At 37.1% G+C, this 19,308-nt stretch overlaps 2 protein-coding genes and 2 non-coding genes across 4 annotated transcripts; all 4 read left to right on the top strand.

The window, feature by feature from the left end:
- Positions 1-979: 979 nt before the first annotated feature.
- On the top strand, positions 980-7,224 carry gcshb (glycine cleavage system protein H (aminomethyl carrier), b). The gene is made up of 5 exons (XM_053513388.1): positions 980-1,157; positions 4,059-4,138; positions 6,411-6,474; positions 6,690-6,821; positions 6,898-7,224. Exons 1-5 carry the CDS (start codon positions 1,010-1,012, stop codon positions 6,990-6,992), a joined length of 519 nt encoding a protein of 172 aa, XP_053369363.1. The 5' UTR covers positions 980-1,009; the 3' UTR covers positions 6,993-7,224.
- Positions 7,225-12,811: 5,587 nt separating this feature from the next.
- rpl13 (ribosomal protein L13) lies at positions 12,812-17,112 on the top strand. Its single transcript, XM_053513942.1, has 6 exons — positions 12,812-12,898; positions 13,435-13,551; positions 14,292-14,433; positions 15,223-15,396; positions 16,737-16,793; positions 16,906-17,112. Exons 2-6 carry the CDS (start codon positions 13,448-13,450, stop codon positions 17,062-17,064), a joined length of 636 nt encoding a protein of 211 aa, XP_053369917.1. The 5' UTR covers positions 12,812-12,898; positions 13,435-13,447; the 3' UTR covers positions 17,065-17,112.
- Positions 14,082-14,166, top strand: LOC128543526 (small nucleolar RNA MBII-202). The gene has a single exon (XR_008365748.1). It is a non-coding gene; the product is annotated as a small nucleolar RNA MBII-202 (small nucleolar RNA).
- On the top strand, positions 15,064-15,145 carry LOC128543525 (small nucleolar RNA MBII-202). Its single transcript, XR_008365747.1, has one exon. It is a non-coding gene; the product is annotated as a small nucleolar RNA MBII-202 (small nucleolar RNA).
- Positions 17,113-19,308: the final 2,196 nt, after the last annotated feature.

The raw sequence follows: 19,308 nt of genomic DNA on the forward strand, positions 1-19,308 counted from the left end.
TGGTGTTTGTGCAATTGTGCACTCTGATACAGATACGCAAGCTTTTTGTGACTTGACCAAAAACATATGCCAAGCCTAAAATTGATGTTGCTCCCTTAACATTCTGAAAACTTTTTTAAAAACCTGACATTAATGAAATGTTAATGGTAAAATATATTTTCTGTCTTAATTAATACCGAGCATACAGTATTTCAAACGCATTAGTATAGATGCTGTATGCGAGTCTGGTTGTATGTAGTTTGGCAGAAACTAACTTACAATGACTCGTCTGACGTTGTCTCTGGTTCAAGAGTGGCTTGACGCAAGGAATGCAACAGTTGTAGCCTGGATGTTCTGGATACAACTGTGCGTGGTGACTCTTGAAGCACCGACTCCAGCTGCAGTCCACTGTTTGTAAATCTTCCCCAAATTCTTGAAAGCGTTTTGTTTCACAGCCCTCTCAAAGCTTCGGCTGTCCCTGTTGCTTGTGCACCTTTTTTCCCTTCCATTCATTTTCTATTAATGTGCTTGCATACAGGACTCTGAACTAGCCTGAGAGACCATTTAAAGGCTCAGGAAACCTTTGCAGGTGTTTTGAGTCTCCAGTATTGAACTTTTACACTATTTTTAAATTTTCTGAGATACTGAATTTTAAGTTTTTATTAACTGTAACCCATAATTATTAAAATCTAAATAAAAAAATCCTTGAAATATATCAGTCTGTGTAATGAATCTATATAATGAGTTTTAACTTTTTAAATTGAATTACTGAAATAAATCAACTTCTTGGTGATATTCTAATTATATATATATATATAGAGAGAGAGAGAGAGAGAATTTTATTATGCACTGTGAAGCGGCATTCATTCATCCATGCAGTGTGTGTGTTTGAGGATTCCTGTCCCTTTGTGGACTGCATACGTCGGGAGTGGAGTCCGTGTCCTTTGTGCCCGCCGGGAGCGCGCGTCGCCGGGAGCGCGCACAGTGTAGCGCACCCGCGCTGCAGTTTTCATTGAGTTTCAGGGGAAAGATGGCGATGTGCGCGACGCTCACGCGCTTCTCCTGCAGTTTCGCGGTGCTTTTGCCCTCTCTGTCTCGAGCTGTCGGGAACCAGATACTAAGGAGGACGAACAAATCCATTTCAAGGACTTTCTGCACGACCTCCTGGCTTTCCCAAGGTAATTACACCTCATTTTATATCACCAGTGGAGGGATGTGGAACTCATGCCAGACTGAAAAGGCAGCGACATGCAACAGTTTCCAGTTTGTCCTGTTACTTGAAGGGCGGATTGCATTATTCATTTACTGGTATTTAGGAAAGCCTTTGATCTCCGGATCCCTCTGGTTTTGTAAATGTCCTGTTAGTGCTGTGAGATCTGCTGGATAAGGTAAAGAAGTAGTTATTTCTTTGCACAAATAAACTGCAGATGATCTGCTATTAACAACTTTGATGTGTGTGTGTATTTGTATGCATATATATAGAAGTTTAATTCAGTTTTACTTTATGCACTCAGATATAAAAATTGACCAAACCAGTACATTTGCTTGGTCCATTGTTATGTTCACTTGATTGTACCATAAAACGTTTACAAATAATTTAAGCAACACTGGACCTTACTCTTTATCTTAACACATGCACAAATAGACAGACACAGTTTTAATTTTTTTAATCAAATGCAAGTTTGCAAGTATGGTTTAGATTTAATATGTTACTATAATAACAACAACTTTCCTCTACGCAGAATGTTCATCTGGGTTGTTCTTTCAGGAGGCCCAGATCAACCATCAACTTTGATGTTGTTAATAGTTAGAACACGGATTGTAGATTCCTAGCTATTTGTCTCTGGGATTGTCCTCAGGTTGATTGACAGATCAGCCTCTTTGGAAATCAGGAATGTCTTTGGAATTTTCACTTCTAGGCATGCTTGAAGGCCGGTCAGTTCCAATCTGGCACAGAATCTGAAAGGATTATAATTACAATTATCATAATAATGGCAATTATCATAATAATGGCAACAAATTTTTGTGCATACATTTTCCCTTAAAAAAGGGTGTTTACTTATTCTAGTGTGTCTTTTTAAATACACAGAAGGTACAAAAGCAACAAAGCATCCTTGACAGTATTACAGCAGAGACTTAAAAAGGTGCCTTTTTTTCTGCATGTGCATAGCAAGTGTAACAATAGACACTGCCTGAATGTAGATTTAGACCTTTGACCGGGGTGAAGAAAAGCTTAAAATGAGACAAGCAAAAAAAAAAAAAAAAACTTGACACTGGATAGTGACACTCTAAACAAATACTGGGTGTGAGTGCAGGACAGTAAAGACAAACAGTACTGAGTGGATTGTAATGATAAGCTGATCATGAAACAGGGTCCTGGGATGAGAAGAAGGTCAGTCTTGATGATTACAGCGGCAGCTTTTTGGTGAAATTCTACAACATCTAGGTTAGAATAGACACTGAAGCAGTTGTCGGTATAAGCTATGTATAATACTATATATAAACAATTTAAAGATCATTATGAAATTAGAGTTCTTTTAGGAACCAAGTTCAGAACAAGGTTCTAGAAGACTCATTGAGTTGTTTTAAAATAACTAACAGAGCCTCTTAAAGATCTTCCAGGAACCCTTTGGTTTTAAAGTGTAGGTTGAAATCTCAACCTTCTTGAACTGGTCTGCCTGGTTTTAATGCTTGCTTGATTATAAATGTGCACGCCATCTGCTTCTCACAGCAAACAGACCTTTTCTGATGTGTTGAAAACTGCTGGAGCATTTTATTACCCTGAAGGAAATTCTAAACTTGATTGCTGTTCACAAAGTTGTTTCGGTCTTTCAGGATATTTTTCTCCGTCTCTCCACATTCATGAAGCTCTAGCACAGCTTTTTTTTGTATGCTTGTGTTTCACAAGACCTTTTGGCTTCAGTACAGAACACATTAAACTGTTCTCTGAGCTCTGGGGCAGCACCGAATATCTGGAAATATTTCTGCTTCCATGTCATAATCTGAATATAAATGATGACCATCTTAGAAATTCTGCGTTAAAATATGACACATTTTTGGAGAATACTAATATTGCTTCTCTTTGCTCTTTTTTCACTAACATATAACCATTTTATTATTTTTTTAATTATAGCTATTATTTTATTACCTCATTATAGCACTACAGTATCCAATATACAATGCCTGGCGAAAAAAAAAAATTAACCACCTGAATTTAACTATATATAAATAAAAATTTACTTCCATTGGATGATTAATGCAGTGTTTTATGTGGTTCAGCTACAAGAAGTTATTTAACCCTGATGCAGTGAGTAGCTTCTCATTTCTTACAACCATTTCTTTCTTTCTTTCTCACAACCTTGTCAGAAGTCATATCTCCTGTGGTCAGGGCAAAAGATGTTACTCTGGTTTAGAAGAGTCAAAATATTAAGTCAGCTGAGGACCTGAATGTACTGAATTACCACTTCTTCCATTAATGGAATTTTTTTCTTCCCTGATGGCTTGGGCATATTCCACGATGATAATGCCAGGATTCATCAGGCTCAAATTAGGAATGAGTGGTTTACGGCTCATGAGACATAATTTTCACACATGGAGTCGCCATGTCCAGAGTCTTAACCCCTTAACGCCATTGAGAATCTTTTCGATATGTGGAGAGGCCTTTACGCAGCGGTCCAACTCTCCTATCATCATCATCATTATAAAATTTTGGAGAGAGATTGCTGTAATTCTGTAGAAACAATGCCATGGTAATGTGTGCCATAGTCAAAGCAAAAGGCAGTCCAGTGAAATATCAGGTGGTGTGACTTTTTTTTGTCCAGCCGTATGGCTTTGTTAGGAATATAACACAGTGTTTGCCAACATCCAATTTGCATAACATTAAGCAGTGCAGACCTGTGTAACTGTGCAAACATTCTTACTTTTTCCTTTAACATTTTCATTTTGAGACATGTGACAAAAAAGTATCTCACTTTTTTTTTTACTTCTTTTTTGTAATCCATATGTTTGGACTGAGTTGTCTTTAATGATAAGATAAAAGTGCATGTTCGTTTTAAAGACAACACCTGCTTTGTTTGCAGCTCTAAAGTTTACTGACAAACATGAGTGGGTGCGAGCAGATGGAGACATCGGGACAGTTGGGATCAGCGCTTATGCTCAGGTAGAGTATTATTACTTCCTGTAAATAATTAGGTTCCATTAGGTGGTTTTTCGATGTTTAATATTTCTTTGTGTGGTCAGGATTCTCTTAAACATTTAACCAGTTTTGTTTTACTATTTAATCTTCTAAATCGTTGCCCTTTGCCCTTTGCCCGTGTCATCGTACACACTGCAGGCCGTCCTCGTGAGGTGACCGTCACAGCAGGGACAATTTAAACATCTGAGCTCTGTCCTAAGTTAATTTTTGTTCCAAATAGAACACAGCATTTAAGTATCAGTCCCTAATGCAGTACACTGTCTAAATAAAGTCTGGCTTTTTGGAAGGAAAATATGAACAAATTGAGGGATGGCTCGGGACCTCACGTTCCTGTACTTCAAATGTTGTGTTTAATATAAACCATGTAATTAAAGGTTTACAACAGAGGGTCTCGCTATCCACAGAAGTCTTAACTGTCTAATGAACATGAAAAGGTCTAAACAAGGGTCTCAGAGTCCTTTAATGCCCCAGCTAAAATACCCCTCGGATAATTCTTTTTTTCTTTTTTTTTTATAAACCAGACCCGCTTTATTTTACTCCTCCTTTAAATGCGCTGTTTCAGTTTATATGTAAATGAGCTATAGCTGGGCCACGCCTTTCCAGAAAACAGCAGAGCTGAGCAACAAGCCAGGGAAGGGGATCTTCTTATATGAGCTCACAATAGGGGGAAGGGCTAGGTTAAGCCCTGACAAATAAAAAAATTCGACAAAAAGGACAAGAATGTTTAAATGTTTCTTTTTTCTTAGGGTTTTTGTTTTTGTTTGTACATAATTACTGGAGCTCCAGCTGAATGTATAAACATGACTAAAAGAATTTTGCATAATCGGCACCTTTTAAAGAAAAAAAACTGTAAGAGCTTATATCCTCTATAATATTTAAATGTATAGAAGGTGCTGATTCCATTTGTTTTAATAAATGCATCTCTAACTGCTAATCCCAGGTTGATGCATAAATTAATGCAAATAATTTAAAATGTTATTGTTTTTATAGTAGGGTCTTGTGGGGGGGGCACCCCAGATAATATACTGTAAATCCAATCAATCAATCAAATTATGTTTAGTTATAAAGAGAAATCCATCTAACTTTCGAAATGGGAAAGTTCTCTGTAAGGAAATGCTTATTTAACATTTATGGAAGGAGTCTCTAGTTCCATTAATTTGTAACACTTGGTCGTTGCAAAGTTAACTTTTCAAGCATCTTCAGGACAAAGAAGTTAGTCCTTAACGGGTATCTGAGTGACTTCAGGAGAGAGAGAGAGAGAGAGAGCGCAAGAAGGAGACCAGCGGCTTAGACATGACGCAGGCAGACGATCATTGCTCTGACGTACTGAAGAAACTTTCTTCCTTGATGCCGTCCAAGCACTAGTGAGACACTGGGATAAGTGCATTAGTGTATAGGGAGATTATATAGAGAAATAAAGGAAGTTATTCTGCACAGTCAAGATTTTTTTACCTAAATGCCACTCGTAAGTATTTATAACAGCATGTCCAGGATGGTCCCACTGAGATAAAAATCACATTTGCAAACAAACTCTTGTTTGAGAAAACAGCACACTAAGTGCACTGGTACCTTGGCATCCAAACGCCCCGCCTCACATAATTTTTACCCAAAGAACTGAAATTTTGTAAGAAATTTGCCTTGGCATATGAGGCATTTTTGGCATATGAGCAAATGAACCGAGCTGAACCGACGCTGGCTGAGTTGTGCGTACGTCCAGAAGCTGTTCAGAACTTGTTCATATCAGTGGAAAGCCAAGCTAAGTGAGTTTACATATTTTTTGTGGATTTTTTTATATTTTGTGCAAGATCTAGTAAAGACATGGATCCCGAGAATGTTATCAAGGACGGTAGCAAGAAGAAAAGAGAGCCACATTCAGTTTGGTTTTTAAAGCAGCCGGTGCCAAGTGGAATCATAAATTACGATTAAGCAAGGTTTAATGTCTATTTATTTCAAATTTTACTTTATTTACATGTATTTTCTAAATGTTTATGTTGAGATGACACTATACTCCTTCTGAAACAATTCCATTAGAAATCCAAAGTTACAAACTTCAAACCTTATCAGTGGACCACCTAAAAAAATATAAATGTAATAATGATGTAATGCACAATGTTAGTTATCATATGCATAAAAAAAGTCCTGAATATTCTGCAAGAACAAGCAGAACCATGATAAAAAAGAGTGAGCTGCCTTCTCCAGGCCAATTGTTTTACTTACATTGCTTTATTAATCACAGGAATCTTTAGGTGATGTAGTGTACTGTGGACTACCTGAAGTTGGAACAAAGCTTCAACCAACAGGTGAGCTCTGATGCTTTCTGAAAATCTCTATTTGAAATCTAAACTTTAATTCAGACTTTTATATCATACATATAAAATGCACAAAATACATGGATAAATGCATGAATGCGGTAGATATTTTGTACTCTGTACTCTTTAATGCTGATGGTTAAACCAGTGCATAGATAAACTGAAGATTTTGCTTCACTGGTTTATTCCAAATCATTGTCTTTTAGAGGAATTTGGTGTGTTAGAGAGTGTGAAGGCCGCTAGCGAGCTGTTCTCACCCCTGAGTGGAGAGGTCACCGAAATCAACACAGAACTTACAGAGAACCCCAGCCTCATCAACTCGTCCTGCTATGAGCGTGGTGAGTTTGTTGTAGTATGTTTATTAGTACACAGCAATGGGAAAACACTTCTCTAATTCTTTCTTCTTTCTTTAAGGATGGTTGATTAAGATGACGATAGAAAACCCTGGAGAACTGGAAACTCTGATGGATGAAGCTGCTTATGAAAAATACATCAAGTCACTCGAGTAGTTCAGTTGAATGACCAGTTAGATTTTAGAGCTAAAAGCTCACTGCTAATTCTTATGATTGTAGAAATGCGTTTTTGTATGTTTGAAAGAGCTTTGAGTTTTAGCTATTTTGAATAAATATTGAATGTTGGAGTTTTAGCTGAAATAAAATGAAGATGATAACGGTTTAAAATCTGTCTTTGTTATGATTTACTTTAATAAACCTACTGAGGTGAGGATACCTTGAATCTTCATGTGTATAGACTTAGTGATTTATACAAAGGGCGTTCAATTCAATTCATGTTATATAATGTGCTCGTCACAACATGCTGAACATGAATAACGTCATATCTGGAAGTAAAACCCACTTATTGTGAGGTTTTTCAAATCAAATACTAAAATAAATTGCAGGAATCTTCTATGAGTTCATTATATCAGTTAGTTACAGGAGTCTGTAACTCTGACGTCTGATGTTGTGAAATAACAATTAGAACACGTCTGACATTGTGAAATAATTTAGATAAGTTCAGCATATTAAATTCATCGTTCACGCAACGTGTCTGTTTATTTCCTGCATGTTTAATGAATACTTTGTACGTGGTTAATAGCCGCTTGCAAAGATCAAAGTATAATAGTTTGTCCGGTTCTGCAGCAGGAGACACCACCCACTTATCTGACACTAAACTAGGACAGGAAACAGACAACTTAAACACCTTGATCTTTGACCTAAGATTAAGATAGTTACAGTGTAGGGATTATTAATGATTAATGAAATACTGATCATAGTCTCTGTAAAATTAGAGACATTTGAGTGGAGGGTCAAATACAGATAAAATGCTTCAATGTACCTTTTTTAACATTTGCAAATTAACAACATAACACTTTACAAGGCATTCCTGAAGTCATTAGGTTGCACGGCCAGCCACTGATCAGCTGCTAAATCATTTTCTTATGTATCTTGCAAATTTGTGTTTTTCAGCTTAATGTAGATATTGTTGTGAGTTTTATTCATGCATTCTCCTTAATTTCTTATAATTACTCCATACGATGTGTTAGCTTCGTGACCAAGCATTAATAATGTGAACTTCAAATGGATCCTCTGTAGAAACATCTTTACCTGTTTATCAGGATGAACCAAGACTCATAACATGCTAATTTTTTAGGTTAATGGGACATTTAGGATTCTTTTGGTAAAGTGTTTGCATAATTTTTGTTTTTGCTAAGGCAAATGACTAAAGTCTAAGAACATACAGTATGCAGCCTCACCGTCATTTCAGGAAAGAGTTTTATATTTTGAATTTACATCAATTATAAAAATTTTATTTTTATTATTAATTAAAATATAATTTAATAATAAAAATATAACTAAATATTCCGCTGCATTTGATTCTGTCTTTGGTGCAAACAGATGAGATGAGAAACTTTTAAAAGCTACACATTTGTGCGGACCAGGCCTCATGTGCTGCAGCTTGGCAGATTCTTAAAACATTTTATAACTTTTATCATTTAAAATATGAGGGTGAGTCAAAAATGATCCGCACTCTGGCTGACTTTTAGAAAAGACGAATACATCACTTCTCAACATAATCGCCTTGCTTTTCAATACACATACATCTGTCAACAAGATTACATATTCGCTAATAATAAATGTTTTATGCTGTGCTGCGAGTCACAATTGGACTGCTGTCTTTACTTCTTAATCATAAGTGATTGATTAAGTAATCATTCGTTCTCGTAAGGCTGCTTTTAGGGGAGCAAACAGGTAAAAGTCCAGTGGGGCAAGATCAGGACTATAGGGCTTAAACACTTCAAAACAAAGTGTCGACAGTGTGGGCAGAAGTGTGCGGACAGGCAACATTATGCAAGATCATGAAGCCTCTTCTAATAACTGTCCTCTGAGTTGCCGCCCCCCCATAATAAAAAAGCCCCCAATAAACTTCAATTGTTCGATATAATTCAGGCTTCATCTGTATTTACATAGTATATATCCATCTGACAGGCGTGTGTTCACAGAATAAAAAACCTAAAGGTAAAAATAGATAAAGTATCTAAATATGTTCTTTTGCTGAAAATGTTTTATATACTTTCGGACAACTTTGCGTGCTTTTGCGCCCCCTAATGACTGACAATGCAACATAACTATTTCTCATCGTTGACCTTCTGGGATGTATTTCAGAAAGTGGAAGTTAGTTGAGCCTGAATTCAAGTAAAATTCTACAGTATCAAATTCTAAAAGCCAGTTTCGTTAAACTCAGAGAGAGTCAGTTACTATGGCGACATATTCTGCTAGAAGGCCTCATAGCCCGTGTGTTGGTTTTTTTTTTTAAATACAGTCAATATAGAAGCACAAATCCATTCATTCATTCATCCATTCCGGAAACCTCTATAATCCAACTAGGGACCTTGGAGGCCATTAGTAATTACCATTATATTTATTCCCATTTAATGACCATGGTAGGATTTTCAGTCAACATTCACTCACTATGAATGCCAGTTCCGACTGTGGGAGGAAGCCAGAGTACCCTGAGGAAACCCACCCACCACAGGGAGAACATGCAAACTCCATGCACACAGACCCTGAGGTGGTACTCGAACCCGGACCCTGAAGGTGCAAGGCGACATTGCTAACCTTATTGAAGCACAAATACTCTGGAGAAATCTCAGTTGGAAAGGGGATATCACACCTTGCCTAAATGTTTCATGATTCCCAATATTTGTTGTTTAAACGTTACCATTTTTTTGCACATTTGATTATTTACCTGAACAATATTCCCATCCGTCATATCACTCATATGTCGCATTGTGGACATCTCGGAACTAACACTGTGCGTGTCCCACCATTTACTTCTACATAGCATCAATGACGCTGGGCAGGTTTCCAAGGTAACCGTTTATCAGACTGTCAAGTCACAAAGCTACAAGACGCATCAAAGAAAAAAATTTCACAGAATTGTCGGTACGTAAGTAATAATATATTTATTTGGCATGTGACATGGACGACGTAGGATAACAAGATTCTCAACAACATTGCCACAAAAAGAGGAGAATAATCTTCTACACAACAAGTGACTTACACTGATAGTAATCCTGACCATCCTGCTGGCAGAGACACTGTTACCATCGTTTCTGATTGATTTTCACCTCTTCAGTGTTACATAAATACAATTAGGCTTTTAAATTAAGTCTTTCTTATTCTTTAAATGCTCAGTACAATAATTAGTATTTTATGTTGCCATAAGTACAAGTATTAACCTGTGATATCTCAACAACCGTTAATTGATCCAACAGCTCTGTTAATGCTTTGCTGAACAATATCCTACTGAGGTACACTGTGCTGTGAAGGTGGATGGAGCTTTTTCCTCATTGCAAGTTCTATTACAAAATTATCATTAACTGTTCGATGTTTTTTTATAATGTGTATAACTCATAAGGCTTCTCTGTATCGTCCCTCTCTCTCACTCTCTCCCTTTGTTCCTCCCAGGAGGTCTTCATAATATTCCTGTAAAAAAAAAAAAAAAAAAAAAGTGTTCTACTGCACCTTATTATGAAAGATGAGTACTTGTGGAGTAATAAGAGTACTTTCAACTGCATGGAGTTCTGTTATGACAGAGAGCTCCGGCAGACAGATCACACAATCAGTAACTGATAGAAAATGAAGATTAGACAGTTAAATTATACCTTTGCGGAGAATGCTCCATCTCATTTGAATTTTGTTTTTTACAACAGTTTTTAGGACACATCACAATATTCACACATATAAGGCTGAGTATTCATTTATTTCAGTAATGCAACTTAAAAGGTGAAACTAATATATAAAATAGACTCATTACATGCAAAGCAAGATAGTTCAAGCTGTGATTTGTTATAATTAAGATGATTATGGCTTACAGCTCATGAAAATCCCAAATCCACAATCTCTGAAAATTAGAATATTACATGCAATCAATAAAACAAGGATTGTACATAGAACATATCGGACCTCTGAAAAGTATAAGTATGCATCTGTACTCAGTACTTGATTTGGGCCCCTTTTGCAGCAATTACTGTCTTAATGCGGCGTGGCATGGAAGCTATCAGCCTGTGGCACTGCTGAGATGTTATGGAAGACCAGGATGCTTCAATAGCGGCCTTCAGCTCTTCTTGTTTGGTCTCATGTCTCTCATCTTTCTCTTGGCAATGCCCTCTAGATTCTCTATGGGGTTCACGTCAGGCGAGTTTACAGGCCAATCAAGCACAGTAATCCCACAGTCATAGAACCAGGTTTTGGTGCTTTTGGCAGTGTGGGCAGGTGCCAAGTCCTGCTGGAATGTGAAGTCAGTATCCCTATAAAGCTCGTCTGCGGAAGAAAGCATAAAGTGCTCCAAAATCTCCTGGTAGACGGCTGCGTTGACCCTGAACTTAATGAGGCACAGTGGACCAACACCAGCAGATGACATGGCTCCCCAAATCTACACAGACTGTGGAAACTTCACACTGGACTTCACACATCTTGCAGTGTGTGCCTCTCCATAAGATTTGAGGTTTTCATGAGCTGTAAGCCATGATCATCTTAATTATGACAAATCACAGCTTGAACTATCTTGCTTTGCATGTAATGAGCCTATCTTATATATTAGTTTCACCTTTTAGGTCGCATTACTGAAATAAATGAACTTTTTCATGATATTCAAATTTTTCAAGTTTCACCTGTATATATTTGTCTCCTGTTGCCATGGGGACTCGTTTTCTCTGTGTTCTATTATTAAGGATTTTTTCTCTACTCTGTTTATTTAGAAGTCTACAGCATAATGTGGAACCTTGGAATACGGGCATAAATCGTTCCAGTAGTGGGCTTGTATTCCAAAACACTCGTAAACCAAATCGAATTTTCCTATAAGAAATAATAGAAACTTAAATTATTTGTTCCACTGCCCCAAAAAATAAATACATAAAAATAATTAACAGAAAATATAAAGTAAAAATAAAACAAATTAACCCGCATTTACCTTTTAAAAAAAGTAACAATAAATCTCCACAGATAAGTGTTTCCATGTGTGTGCTCAGGCGCTGTGTATGTGTGCCTTCAAAACAAGAAGCGCATACGTGATACACGATACTCGGTACTCGTAAACCAAGAATGTTCGTTTTCCAAGTCAAAATTTATTAAAAATCTTGCGGAACACTCGCAAACCGAGGTTTAACTGTAAATTAATGTCAGAGTTTACTCTACCGGTTTTTCTCACTAATAATTGTGCAACATTATGTTTCTATTAATTTTATCTGTATGTACTGTACATTAATGTGCTGTAAGAAATGTCGACTAATTTGCTTTTGATAGATAGATAGCTAGATAGATGGGAGTACTTTATTAATCCCAAAGGAAATTTTTATTTTTCTTCTTCACCTACCACTTCCACTACTACACCTACTACTAAGAACATAGGCCTATATATAATTTCAAAAATAATTATTAATGATTAGTGTTTTTTTTAACACTTTGTTCTACAAATTATATTTTATATGGAACTAGTGAACTTTATTGTATTGTAAAACAACATCATGACTAAAAATAATAATAGTAGTAGTTGTAATAATAATGATGATAATAATAATAATAATAATAATAATAAAATTTGTTATTATATATTACATCGTTTATCATTATATTAAATGTGATTATGCAGACTTGTTGTCGAGCTATTTTTAAGCAACTAAGCAAGCAGCAAGCAAACAAACAAACAAATAAATAAATAAATAAATAAATGTTTAACATTGCCGTTTAACAATTAATTATTACTGTTAAGGCTTTTAACTTGCCCTGACTCATACGTTGCACACTTCCGGTTTGTCGGTCTCTAGCGGAGCGTTCCTATTGGCTGCCGTCTTCATATCCCATAAGGCCCGGCAATTGCACTTCCTTTTTCTTTTCGGCCATATTCCGCCCGGACGGTACGTGAAATTATCTTACCAAGTTAGCAATTTTATCCGATGTAATCCTTTCTAAGTGTGCGTTTTACACCACATAGAGGTTTACACATGTTTCCTAAAGTTTGTTGTGCGCATAAGGAAATGAGTATGGCGTGTGTAGAGTGTGTGGAGGAGAAGAAATTAGAGATAGAGTTAGAGGTTGTAAAAACAGCTCAGTGAGTGAAGGATGCGCCTCCTGCAGCACGCGGTGTTTTGCTTTATCACCGGGTTGTGTGTTTAAACAGTTTCTTTAAGTGGTTATAAGATATAAAATGTACACACACACATACGCACTTACGTATTAACACTCTAGTATCTGTTAGGTTACGGGTTAGCTATGAGTTGACCATGTTGGCTAATAATGCTAGCTCTGGTGAAACATGGAGGTTTTCTTTTTCTCTAAGTTATTTTAGAGAATACTGAGTGTATCTGCATGTCTAACGTGTGTGTTATTGTAAAGAATACTGAACACCAGGTGTCTGCATGTCTAACATTTGTGTGTATTTGTGTGTTCACAGGGAATAAACAGTCATGGCCCCCAGCCGGAATGGTATGATCTTGAACCCTCACTTCCACAAAGACTGGCAGAAGAGAGTTCGTACCTGGTTCAACCAGCCAGCCAGAAAACTCCGCAGGTACAAACTCTGAGGATTCGTTTTAGCTTGGAATGTCCTCTTACACCACAGCAATGCCAGATTTCTCCTTTAGGCTCTTTAGTGAGATTCATGGCACCTAGATAAAGTAAAATTTCTTGTATTTGTTGATAATGCCCTGTTGTCTCGCACCTCCAGGGACAGGGTTCAAACCCACCCCAGGTTTGTGTGCGTAGTGTTTGTACATTCTTTCTGGGTTTCCTCCAAACGTCCATAAACATGCAGATTAAGCTGATTGGGTTTCCCAAACTGCCTGCATTTCTCTAGAAGAATTGGGGCAATAATGTCTGGGAAAATGTAATGGCTTCTATAATAAGTAAGAGCTAGAACTTTCAAGTTAACATTAAAGATGATTCATGAATAGCATTAAACAAAAAATATAAGCAGTGTAAAAAGTTAAATTTAATTTTATATACATCAGCCTAAAATATATAATCGGTCAAGGTTGCTGTGGTTTGAGAGGACATGAGCGGGTTTGTCAAATTTGTGGGTGAGCGAAAGCAGCAGTCATGTGATGACAAATTCTCCGGAATCTCTGTACATCTTTTGATGATACTCCTTGAACCCCTTTTGCTGATGACTGTTCTGCTCTTTAACATATTTAGTTTAATCATCGTAACAATTAAGTGTGTTTTAGGCTAATCTTTAAGGATTGAGCATTACAGCTTCACAGCACCAGTCTGATTTTGTACTTAAACAGCTTTCCTCTTGCTCTGTTACAGGCGTAAGGCTCGTCAGGCGAAGGCTCGCCGTGTTGCCCCTCGCCCAATTGCCGGACCTTTGAGGCCCGTCGTCAGGTGTCCGACGATCCGCTATCACACCAAGGTCCGCGCCGGCCGGGGCTTCTCTCTGGAAGAGCTGAAGGTGCGATTGTGGTGATATTATTATTTTTTTTTTTGGCAGAATTCTAATTTCTAAATGCAGAAATACATTTTTACGGTGTTGCGTTATCAAAGGTCACGCACATTACATCACGAGATTACAAGATTACGTCTCAAAACACTAAGTGCCAGCTAACCTCAATCACCTGCATTTGAAGCCACGCGTGCCCATGTTAAAAGCTGTTTATGCTCGCACTTGATCAACACGCATCCATTGCCATGTGGAGTTTAAATAATAGGAGGAATTTGAGATGGCAACAAAAAAAAAACCACACACCTTCTTTAAAATCCTACAGATGGTATTTCCACATAAATTTTCCAGTAAATTATTTTTTTTTTATTTGTGGTACAGAATCGCAGTTGACTCTGCACTTTTTTTTTTTTGACTCTGTATTGCCATCGTATTAATTGACGGTTGATTCTCATCCCTGGATTACATGGACGTTACCCTAATACTGTTACAGAATAGTCATTGTTTCCATGAATCAAGCACCACACAGTATTTTTGCTTAGTTTTTTAGCAGTCCCGTACACTAGAGAGTATATTATATCAATGTAAGTATTCGTCCCATCCCTCTGTAACACCCCTTCGTGTGTCCGAGCAGCAGTCAGATGATGACAAATTCTCCGGAATCTCTGTACATATTTGATGATACTCCTTTGAACCCTTTGTGCTGATGACTGCTCTGCTCGACACAGGCGATTACAATTTAAACAGATTCATGAGGGTATTTACTTCGTGATCGTATTCATGGTTTGGTTTGTATCTCAGGCTGCCGGAATCAACAAGAAAGTGGCCCGTACCATCGGCATCGCCGTTGACCCACGTCGCCGCAACAGATCCACAGAGTCCCTGCACACCAATGTTCAGAGGCTGAAGGTGTACCGCTCCAAACTTATCCTCTTCCCCAGGAAGCCTTCTGCACCCAAGAAGGGAGACAGCACTGTAAGTGGCTCAGCATTATTTAACAATTCATATTTTTACTCTTGTATTATAAAACGTGTAATGTCGTCTGGTGTTTGTGTTTCAGCCACATAAGACTTGAAGCTTTTTTTTTCCCCTGGAAAGTGATCTTTCCCTTAGATGAATTTCAAATTCTTGGTTCAGGAAAAAAGGAAAAATGTCACAAGAAAAGTTAATTTAAGATGCTAGTATAGTGTCGGTCACATCTAGCTGGTTGAGGTGTGCTAGAATTTTATTATGATTAATATCCATAAATTTGATTATTGTTTAAGTTTACACAGCGTTGTTAAACCATTGACAATGTGGAAAAACGACTAAGCTTAAATACAAGATCTTACTTTCCAGTAAAATTTTGTATTTAAGCTAAGGTGTTAACAAATTTTGTAACATGTTACCTTACCAGTTGATAAATGATTATAGATGATTAATTTTACCACACAATCATAAATCAAAATCACAGTATGGACCTGCACAATTATTTAATTGCAAATGTAACATACATAATTTAGTAATATAATTTAGTTTTTTTTTACAGATTAAGATAAAAAAATATATTGGCAAAACATCCTCTTCATGAAATCATCTGCCGTTATTTGCTGTTGGTCTTGGTAAATTTGTTTGGATATGAAATTGTTAATTTAATATTTACAAATTAAATAAGATGCAGATTGTTTCTCAGTTCTAGTTTTATTTCTAAACTAAGGTTTAGTAGCACAATACCAAGTTGCACAAAATATGAAAGCCCAAATTTAAAGACAAATAAGGCCATCAGAAATCCTGTCCTTTGTCGTTGTTCTGAATAAATGTCGCTCAATATACCATATTTAATACTGTGCAGTGTGCATTGCATTACCTGAAAGTGTGCCCCCACTTGGGGTGAACAAGTTAATAGGTTTGTAAGCTGTCAGAGGTTGATCAAGGAAATTCTTGATGTGATTAGAGGCATTAATGATCAATTATTAATGTCTCTAATTGAAATGGATAGGATTCTAATAGCATGCAGCCATGATTATAACAGTAAACACAAGTGTTGTTCATATTTTTCAAGACCATTTGGATTTTATTGTCTGTATGTGAGAGGTCATAAAGTGCAAATTTGCAGTAGAGAGAGCCGAGTGCCGAAAAAAATATATACAGAACAGTAAATGCACAAATCTTGCGCTGTAAGCTTTACATAACAGATATTACATTTAATTTTACACTGAAGACACTGGGAGAAATCTCTGCGCATTCTTGATGAACTGGTTTTGAACTCTCATGCTGCTTGTTTTTTACTCTTGCAGTTTGTCATTAATAAATTTTTTTGTAAACCTTTATTATAGGAGGAGGAGATCAAGATGGCGACACAGCTCACCGGACCCGTTATGCCCATTAAGAACGTATGTATTTAACAGTCAAAACTCTATCATGGAAACTCTAAATGTCTTGGCACTTATGTTCTATGCAGTTTATTCGCCTGCGTAACTCGTGTCTCCTGAATTTCTTCTCCAGGTGCAAAAGAAGGAGAAGGCCCGCGTGATCACTGAGGAAGAGAAGAAATTCAAGGCTTTCGCCACTCTGCGCATGACTCGTGCCAATGCCCGTCTCTTCGGCATTCGTGCCAAGAGAGCGAAGGAGGCCGCTGAGCAGGACGTAGAGAAGAAGAAATAGACAGTTATTTGTATGCAACAAAATAAAGCCTCTCCACAAATGGTCAAATGTTGTCTTTTAATTATGAACAGCAGTTTTGCATGTGTAGATGGTCTACTGTGTGAATAGTGACACCCCGTTCTCTTATCACACTGCACATGGAAGGGATGTCCATGTCTAAACACTCTGGTAGGGCAGTGGGTGCATAGAGATGTATGCTGACAATAGATATGCTAATACATTTATATAAAACTGGTTTTCTAGTGTTTCTTTTTTAAAATATGAATAACAGATTAAATATTACTATAGATTACTAAAAATTGTGGTTTATATTTTATTCTAAAGTTTTAGGAAAAACTTTTTTTTTTTTTTTTTGGCCTCACTATATAAAAGTTTGGGTTCATAGCCCCAGAGAAATTACTGAAAATGACTTAAATATAGAAATTGGACCTTTTAATGGGTGGTCTGGCAGCAACTTCTGTAAATGCTGAAACTTCCATGCAGAGATTATTTCTTCCTTCAGTGCAGTGATTTATTTTCGACTGATTCTGACAGACAAATGACTTCAAATCAACCCAAAAGAAAAGTTGGCTGTTTGGGTCTGGTGCTGTTCTATCTTTGTTCGTTTTGAAGACATCTTGGAACTTAAATAGAAAGTAAAAGTTTATAAATTAAGATAAATGCTTATGGGTGCAGGCATTGAGGCCACCATGTATAGTCATGTTGCGTAGCCATAGAGAAGACTACAGCAAAATCAAGTGGTTTTATGATGGCTGATGGTTTAAGTTTCTTGGTAAAATGGGGAATTTTTTATTTTTTTTTAGGAGGGTGTAATAAGACAGTTGATTTGAAATAAGTTTATTAATTTACCTTTAGGATGTTTCTATGCTGCTCTAGATAAAGAACCACTGTCAATATACACTGTCAAGTATTTGTGTGTTATGTAAAAGAAAAACATTTTAGATAGTTTGTCTGCATTTGTCAGTTTAATAAAACATAGACTGTGCTTCTTCATAAATAACTCTAGATGGCAGCATAAGCACAGTGTTCCCCTTTGGGTGCTAATTTTCATGAACTTATGTTGATTATTGAGTGTAAAAGACGCTTCAGAGGCACTTATGGTTTATATGGGAGTGTATTGCAATCTAAATCTGATGGAAATAAAATGTTTTCGGCAGGTACTAGTTCCACATCTCTAGGGGAAAAATCGACTTATTCCAGTCTACATGGTTTATTGTGTATGCTGGATTAGATTTGCCAAAACTATGTGTGATCTTAAAGATCCTGTTACTCATGTATTTCCCTTTGCTGTTATAATAAACTGGCACCAATTTTGGGAAGGACCACATGCTTCTGGCTATTTAATCTGATAGTGTTCTTTAGAACTGCAACTTGAAGGAACCATACTAGGTGTGTGTTGCTGGATGACGGATGCTTTCTTTGTTCTAGTATATTGTTATCCGACGTTGGCAAAGTTTAATCACTTAATTTCACTTTCAGTAACCATTTTATTCTAGTGAAGGATGTGGAGATCCAGAGTCTATCCTTGGAACGCTGTGTGTGTGATGGGCGAATTCTCTTTGCCAATCCACCTACTGGCATGTTTATTTTTTTTTTCGTCTTGAAAGGTAGGAGGAAACCCACAAGAACACAGTAAGATCATGTTAAACTCCACACAGACAGTAATGATATCAGGATCAAACACAAAGCAGCTTTACAGAAACCCGGATCTTCTGTAGGTTCTTAATGAAAAAGCTAGCAGTGAAGAAGCGTAAAGGGAATTTGACTGGAAAATGAACGAAAGCTTAAAAGAAACCAGGCCCCAAAGGAAACTCGTCTTCTCCTAAGTGAAATTTTAATGATTGAATTCACCACTTGTACACAGAATAGGCAAACAGGAATGAATGTGCATAAAATATGCAAGATGAAGAGTATGAGCTAAAGACGAGGTGCTCCAGAGGCTCGCGCTTGCTGTAAGTCGAGAGGTTAATGGGCCACTTACACTGACATCTCATTCATATTCTGGTGCCTGGGCTTGTCTGTAAGTGATGTATGACGGCCACTAGCTTTGAGACGCTCGTACTGTTCTCATTAAATGTCACTGTTGAGACGGAACATGGAACGAATTGAAATGATCTCGAGATTTTTAGGCACACTGGAATTCAGCACAAGTGTCTACTACGAAGAATTCCCCAGACTTTCCTCATCGCAGAGCTTTACGTGTTATATCATTGATGGTTTGAGGCAGTCTTCCTCTTTAGTGAG

The sequence above is a fragment of the Clarias gariepinus genome, chromosome 15, assembly GCF_024256425.1.
Source record: "Clarias gariepinus isolate MV-2021 ecotype Netherlands chromosome 15, CGAR_prim_01v2, whole genome shotgun sequence".
NCBI lineage: Eukaryota > Metazoa > Chordata > Actinopteri > Siluriformes > Clariidae > Clarias > Clarias gariepinus.

Coding starts and splice junctions, on each gene's coding strand:
- gcshb (XM_053513388.1), top strand. CDS start 1,010: ATGGCGATGTGCGCGACGCTCACGCGCTTCTCCTGCAGTTTCGCGGTG. Junction 6,475..6,689: donor AACAAAGCTTCAACCAACAG/GTGAGCTCTGAT, acceptor ATTGTCTTTTAG/AGGAATTTGGTGTGTTAGAG. Junction 6,822..6,897: donor CTCGTCCTGCTATGAGCGTG/GTGAGTTTGTTG, acceptor TCTTTCTTTAAG/GATGGTTGATTAAGATGACG.
- rpl13 (XM_053513942.1), top strand. CDS start 13,448: ATGGCCCCCAGCCGGAATGGTATGATCTTGAACCCTCACTTCCACAAA. Junction 13,552..14,291: donor CCAGCCAGAAAACTCCGCAG/GTACAAACTCTG, acceptor GCTCTGTTACAG/GCGTAAGGCTCGTCAGGCGA. Junction 15,397..16,736: donor CCAAGAAGGGAGACAGCACT/GTAAGTGGCTCA, acceptor CCTTTATTATAG/GAGGAGGAGATCAAGATGGC.